We start from the raw sequence: 7,436 nt of genomic DNA, 5'->3' as shown, positions 1-7,436 counted from the left end.
ACTTTGATTTCGAACTTTTTTTTTTTCTAAACCAAATCTACGTGTTGCTCTTGTTAAAAATAATGATTGGATGTGTTTCAGGTCGCTTTGTTTGGGGGTGCAGCCCATGACGACATTTAATTACTGTTCTGCATCTCGCGAAAAGACGTGTCACGTGGGTGCTCTGTGGAGCGGAACGTTTGGAAATACGCTATCCTGACGAATGCGCTCGGCTTCTTGGGCAATTGAACTGCTCTGTTTAGTCACGCTAGTCCTGCCTAGCCTTCAAAAATAATATGGAAACATAACCTTTATCACGAACACACGGTCCCATTGTTCACAGGCGCCTTATCATGCGTAAAGCGGTTTCGATGCTTGTTTTGTGGTTTCGTTAATTGAATTCGGAGCTCTCTGCGCTTTGCCGGATTAACCTGACTCATGCGCTCGGCGTCTCAGACCTTGGCACCACGGCGTTCATGCCCACGGAGATCATTTTTGCCGACTGCAATCAAGAAACCACTGGGGAGTGGAGGTATAAAGCTTCGCAATAAGAAAGACTGGAATGGTGATGGAAGAAGAGAAGAGGGAATATTGTCTAAAGGAATATTACAACAGCTCCCAACCGTAACAAACAATATTTATTTCGAGCCTGCCCTAAGAGCAGCGCTGGAATCAAAGCGAGAGTACAACATAGATTAATCGTTGTTAAGATATCATAATCATCATCATCATCGGTATATGTAACTGACTTGGGCAAGCATCCACTATGCATATCGTGGGAGGAGCAAGGCTGGAAGCGAAGAGTGGTGCAGGCATTTGTGGATGCTGGGGCCAAGGACTACGTGGTGACGACAACACTACAATGTCCTTCCCACCCAGAGGCCTGTCAAACGTGCTTCTACGAAACACACCGCACCCTGCCGTCTATGCTGGCTGAGCTTACGGCCATCCGGGACGGCTTGCAAGCACTAACTCCTGCTCTTCATCAAGCCCCTGGAGGTACTACTTTACAAATTTATACAGACTCCACGGTGGCCATACTTGATTTACGTCGAGTGAATAACAACTCGGCTATCTCGAGGGACATTCATGACATACTGGATACGTACCCCTGCCCTCTGCGGCTATCGTGGGTCCGGCGAAATACGCTTCCCGCTCACATTGCGGCGGATGGTGCCTGCCACACTGCATTTGTTCCACGACCATTGCCTTTACTGACATTAGATACCCCAGGACAGTTTTTACAAAAGAAAGAAGATCTTCGTCGCGCCACACGAGCTCTAATTCCACCGTGTGGAACGGACCTCCCTAGCCGACTCGCTCGCTGGGAGGAGGTCTTGCTGCGAAGACTTCGTGTTGGTGTAGCCCTCTCTCCCGCTGTTACCCGGGAGTGGCCACCACGCTACCATGCCCCGTTCGACCAGAGCTGCCCCTTTTGCACGGCTCCTGCCCAAGATGCCGACACAGAACATTTGCTGTGGACGTGCCCTTCATTGCAAACGGCCAGAACACGACACCTTCGAGGCACATGCCTCCACCCTGGCAGACCACCTGACCTCCATCAGTGGATATGGGGACCCCACCACCGCTCCCTCCTTGCGTTTGTTCGCGAAACGGGAGTTAACCTATACTTGCAGCATAGTATTTATGCCAACGGGCATACTGTCGCAAAAAAAAAAAGAGTGTGAGAGGTGGGGAGAGGAGGGAATTAGAGACATTTATGGGCAGAGCCGGCAGAAGACTATCGTATTTTGACGATTATTGCAGCGACGTGAGCAGAAGCCCGGTCATTTTTAACAGCGGAGCTTCTTAAGGTTTTTTTTTTGCCCGTTCAGATTGTTAACAAGAAATTCTGCTCAGCGAAGTGGAGAGGGGGAAAATTCAAGGCCAAAAGTGTGAGGAATATTGTCGAGGAGACCAGGAGCCCACCAGTATGTATTCGGAGTGCGCACCCCCAGAAAAAACCCGCTTCCCGTGGTCGGAAGTGAACCAGGGTCCCTCGCGTTATAAACCTACCGTCTATCCGTCTCAGAATCCCGGTTGGGATTGTAGCGTGGGCTTTCGCTTTGGACTCTGGCTGAGCTCAAGCTGACTTTGGCTTCGGACTTGGATAGTCTGGATTGCGGACTTTGAACTAACCCCCTTTGCATGGAAAAAAAGCTTCACTTTTTAGCTATCTCTATGTGTGCACCGCAAGTCATTGTTCCCTCGACGAAAACTAGGCGGCAGGCGCCGCTGCCCAGTACGAGGGCATTTAACGCCTCACGGTACGAGGGCCAGGAACGCCTCATCGCTCGCGCCTAGGCTCCTGCTCTGGCTCGCGGCTATCTCGTCTAAGAAAGCCATTGACTTCTATGACCAATAAACTAACGTCCTTTCTCGTCATTTCTTAAGAAAAGGGCAGACTTACGAAAAGCCAAGCTAAAGCTAGCTAAGAACACCCCCTCCGCTGTTTTCTCAATCTTCTCTAGTCAGTTGCAAAAGCGGCCAATTTTTGTTCTCAAGAGGCGGACAAAGTGGGACACCATTTTCTGCAGTGGGGACCTTCACACAGTGCCAGCCTGCCCACTTGGCATAGGAATGTTGAGTTGGCATAAACACTCGCTACCACGATGAAGCCCTACGTCTACCTCGTACCTGATCATTATCTTGATGTACTAAGCCGTGCGGAAATTCCTTCGGCGGCTGAAACACTGCGCCGGCGTTCTAATGTGTCCCTAAATGTAGTAAGTACAGAAGCTGAAAAGTGCTAGGCACAGTTTTGGCGTGTCGATAGGCAGCACTAAGTAGCGACAGCACGAAGCAGAAAACAGAAGGGGCCACAAACTGAGGTTGCTGTTTTAGAGGAAACCACCTTTATCAGCCCCAATCGCCAGCAGAATGGCTAAGCCGAGAGCTTGCACGTAAAACCTAAAGCGTAGAGCGGCTCCATGCACCCTGTGTGAATCGCCTTTTAAATGCAGAGCATTTTTAAATGCAGAGCATTTCAGTAACTCACGATGTCACCCGCGTTGACGTCCGTAGTCGTAGTCCGCACCCCTCCCCCTACACTATATAAAAAAATACTATCCGGTGCCTGGTTTCGATCCCTCGACCCTGCGGGCGGAACGCAATGTACATGGTGCTCTACCCACTGCGCCACAAAGCCGACACAGAATGGGAGGCTACGAACGCGCCTTATATCCTTGACTCATTCAAACTACGTCAAGAAGCTGCTGATACAACGCATTCACTACCACCAACTTTTGACGGACGCAGGAACCTGTAATGTAGCGTCCTGACACATCGAAAAGCACATATGAGTTAGGGAATCGCTGAGGGGATAATGTTCACCAGAGCATACGGATAGGGTCATACAAGTGACGTAAGCTAGGACAGACCTTCACACACTATATAGGCATGTGAAATGGGGCAAATGAGCAATTGAATGCGCCGGCAGGGGCATGTCCGTAACAGACGCGTAGGCATACAGTCACGAGCGAAAATTTACAGACCGCGAAAATGTCACTCCTTGCTCAGTCCTCTGGAGCATAGAAACACTACTAGCGGATGCGCGGAAGTGGCTTCACGCTTCGCTATAACAAAAACACACACAGGAGCTGCGGTGGTGACGTACAGGGGATAAATCGTGAATTGCGGCTTTTGCGGTCTAATATTTTGCTCATGAATGTACGTGCCGGTCGCATAAGCACAGGGCTATCTATCGTCAACACGAGAATAAAGACATTTTTCTTAATGTCGCCGTAAACTTCGCTTCGCCTCGAGGCGTATTTTTGTCCCGCCCTTAATATTGCATTATTAAGGCGACAGCCTTCAGTGCCCCATTTTGCAAAAAAAGGCCGTTGTTGTTGTCCGCTAAAGAAGTCGGCGCCCATAGTAAACATTATTAAATAAACACTGGTGTCACAAGACGGGATTCGAACCCGGGTATGCACAGCAGCATCCCACGTTGAACTTCCTCGTTACGTATCGTGTTCCGCAATGACCTCGCCAATGCACACCCAGGTATGCCCCGATTTAAGCTTCGCGCCTTAACACCGATAACCACATATTACGCGGGATACGCCATTCTAAAGCAAAGCGCTACTAATCTCGTCGAGCGGTGTCACCGTCTCGGTAAATTTGACAATTTGAACGTAGCTGCGCTGTACCCATGGCAACGCATCACTTAATTCACCGGGTTGCGCTCTGCCGGCAGCTGTGTTCGCTGCTAGACGCTTCCGTTGCTGATGCAAGGTTGCCACATGCGCTCTCAACAGCTGGTTCGCACCTGACCTCGGGACTCACCGCATGCGACTCCATGGCCATCGAGGAGTGGGACGGATCGTCTTCTCTGAGCCTGTCGCGGGACCTGGAGCCTTTGAGCCGTTGTCGCAAGCGGCGTCTGTCCACCCAGCGGATATCGACTGCGGAGCTATTCGGCTCGCAAAATGCCGGAGGCGGGACCACAACCGTAGACAAAGGCATGCTTTGGACAAATAGCACAAATGGGGAAGCTAAGCCGAAGGTTAACCGAGTGAAACTAAGACTTAACCAGCCTAAGCTAAGTTTCGTTTTGCGTACCCGAGAATCAGCTTAGCTAAGCCACCATTTTTTTACTTTACGCAATGCATTGTATACGTAATGTATTGGTATCGTACTATGTCTTCGAATGTTTTAACAAAATCGCTTCCCCTTAGACTTGCTTGCATTCACATTAAAGGATACTTTTCACCTACCACGCAGTACTTCCGTTTTGTGTGTGCGGGTGCTTTTATGTAACTTGGTTGTAACTAAACTTGGGTCGCTTGGAAACATTTGTACCTTCTCTCAGCAGGTGGGATGGAAAAAATGGAGAAATGCGAGCGGGGTGAATAAACGGCAACGCTAGACCTTTTTTTGCAAGTTTATTCCATATCAAATGGAAGAATGCGAACACGAGATGCGTTTGAGTCACAAAGTAAAAGCATAACTCAACTTTCCTTTCTGTAGCCAGCCGTTATCCTACCGACACCACCAAGCACATCAACACGTGGGCTTCATTTTATGTCATGGCGGCAAGTGTAGTTAGTGAGGCTAAGCACTCCAGCAGACTTTGGTTTTGCGAGGCAGTTCCTGCGAAGAATATTCTTGGCTATGACTATGACTATATGACTACGAAGAATATGACTCATAGGGCTATTGTTTTTACCTGCTCACATCCCAATCGTGCAAGCACACTTGCATGAGTTGTCTGTTTCGAGCCTTACTCAAACAAATGGGCCCAAAACAATCTCCTTGCGAGCAATGATGCCTCAAAGCACACTCATACATGCCCGCAAACGTTACTGGTATGATTCTATGTATCGACGGCGTGACCAAGGTGACTTGGCGAAAGTGAAAGCACGCAAACGTGTGATTGAAAACAAGAAATAATTCGAGACTGTTTTTTTTTTTCTTCCACATGAAGAAGTTCGTGACACGAATAACGGGGCAACGCTTCAAACCTCAAAAACACAATTAGGGGTCGCGAACTTCGACACTTCGCTTTACCTAACAATGTGGTTGTAAAACGCACAGCGAAAAAAGAAATCTTGCTCTCACAAATAAATTCCCCGCGCAATAGCGCTGTGCGCTCTGACACATTCTGCCAGTTTTCATCTTGCGAGCATCGCAAGCACAAAAACAGGCTGCATAGCTCAATCAGATGGATCTAAGATTTCGAACGCCACCGTGCATACCTCCGTTAGTCGGTCCATTCCCAGGCAAACATTCACCGCAAATACCCAACACCTGTTTGATTCACATACACAGTTCCTATCACAAGAGTCCGAATAGGGACAACACTGCGACGCACGGCAACGTATATCAAGCAAACGCACGTGTGCGTAAACATGTGAGCTCGTAAACGCGTTTCACCTTGGTTTGCGCTTCAGATTTCAATAAACTATTTGTAGTATTCTATACACATATCGCATAAACATGAACCCCTATACGCGGCTTTGGTGGGTACGGCGAAAAGTCACCAAAATTGTCAAGAAAATGTCAGCCGTTCCGAAAAACGGGCAGTACAAAAACGGTGGCTTGTGCGAAAATTGGTTATTCGAAAACCCGTTTCCACTCGGTGTACACTTACGTTTCACTAAAGCTATTTGTGCTATTCTACATAGATATCACATAAACATGAGCCCACGTACGCGGTTTTAGGTAATACAACAAAAAATCTTGAAATTCTTAACTGCGCACGAATGGCAGGCAGTACATAAAGTGGCTGGTGCGTAAACTGCTAAGAGCAAACATGCGTTTCTGATCAGCTTGCACTTAGTTTCACTAAAACTATTCATAGAATTTCACACACATCTCATCAAAATCAGCCCGCATACGGGGTGGTTTTAGCGAGTGCAGCGAGATGGGCCGTTGTACAGAAATGGCGGGCAACGGCTTTCAGTCGATGTCGGCTGCCGTGGACCTGGATAGCACTTTGGTGTCCGTCATCACTGTCTCCTGGTACCTGGAGATGAGCAGGCGCTTCTTGCGCATTGGGGAGAGCGGCACCACGGAGAGCGAGATCTCGGGCTTTCCGCAGCTGAGCAAGTGGTCCACCTGAGGCCCGGACATGCCTTCCACCGAAGCCCCGTCGATCTCCACCAACACGTCGCCCGGAAAGACCCTTTTGCCGTTGGCGCTGGACACGTCTGCGTACTGAGAGCATCGAAACGCGTTGGAACCGTAATGGGCATTCAAGCCGTAGTCCCCTTGATTGATTGATTTATTGATCGATCAGTCGATTGATTGATTGATTGATTGATTGATTGATTGATTCATTGATTGATTGATTGATTGATTGATTGATTGATTGATTGATTGATTGATCGAATGAGGAATGATTGATTGATGAATAATTGATTGGTTATTTAATTGTTCAATTAATAAATAATTATTTATTTCATTAATAAGTATTTGATTGATTGATTGATTGATTGACTGACTGATTGATTGATTGATTCATTGATTGATTGATTGATTGATTGATTGATTGATTGATTGATTGATTGATTGATTGATTGATTGATTCATTGATTGATTGATTGATTCTGAAGTTTAACGCGCCGACGCTACACAGGCGATGAGGCGCGCCGTAGTGGAGGACTCCACGGGATTAATGTTGAGCACGTGGGGATCTTTCGTGCATCAAAATCTTGAGAACACGGGCGTTTCGCTTTTTGCCTGCATCAGAAAAGCGGCTGCCATGGCAGGGAATCCCCCGTTCAACCCGATTCTAAGATTTCTAAACAAGCTATCGCTCGAAACTTTCACTCACCGACGGGAATGTATTCGTTTATATGATTGTGATACTTTATATATAGGCATTCTTCTTTCTTGCCCATTTTGGCGTTTAGCCCAAAACGAAATCTTTCAAACGATGAATACCACCAACAAGCGCGACACAAATCATTAGTAAATTGCATGACTTAACACACGTTAGTACCTTATGGGAA

The 7,436-nt window shown here is 47.7% G+C and overlaps 1 protein-coding gene across 1 annotated transcript in view; it reads right to left on the bottom strand.

The window, feature by feature from the left end:
- Positions 1-5,636: 5,636 nt before the first annotated feature.
- The window catches only part of LOC144148429 (microtubule-associated serine/threonine-protein kinase 3-like), a 43,493-nt gene continuing 41,693 nt past the window's right edge, over positions 5,637-7,436 (bottom strand). Inside the window, exon 14 of the mRNA XM_077679962.1 lies at positions 5,637-6,639. Coding sequence (XP_077536088.1) covers positions 6,382-6,639 — 258 coding nt within the window. The 3' untranslated portion in view covers positions 5,637-6,381. The remainder of the gene's footprint in view (positions 6,640-7,436) is intronic.

Source organism: Haemaphysalis longicornis, unplaced genomic scaffold (genome assembly GCF_048455015.1).
Source record: "Haemaphysalis longicornis isolate Haplotype H1 unplaced genomic scaffold, Haemaphysalis longicornis Haplotype H1 scaffold_8, whole genome shotgun sequence".
Lineage (NCBI taxonomy): Eukaryota > Metazoa > Arthropoda > Arachnida > Ixodida > Ixodidae > Haemaphysalis > Haemaphysalis longicornis.
The sequence above is the reverse complement of the archived record's forward strand: the minus strand, read 5'-3'. Positions and strand labels throughout refer to the sequence as shown.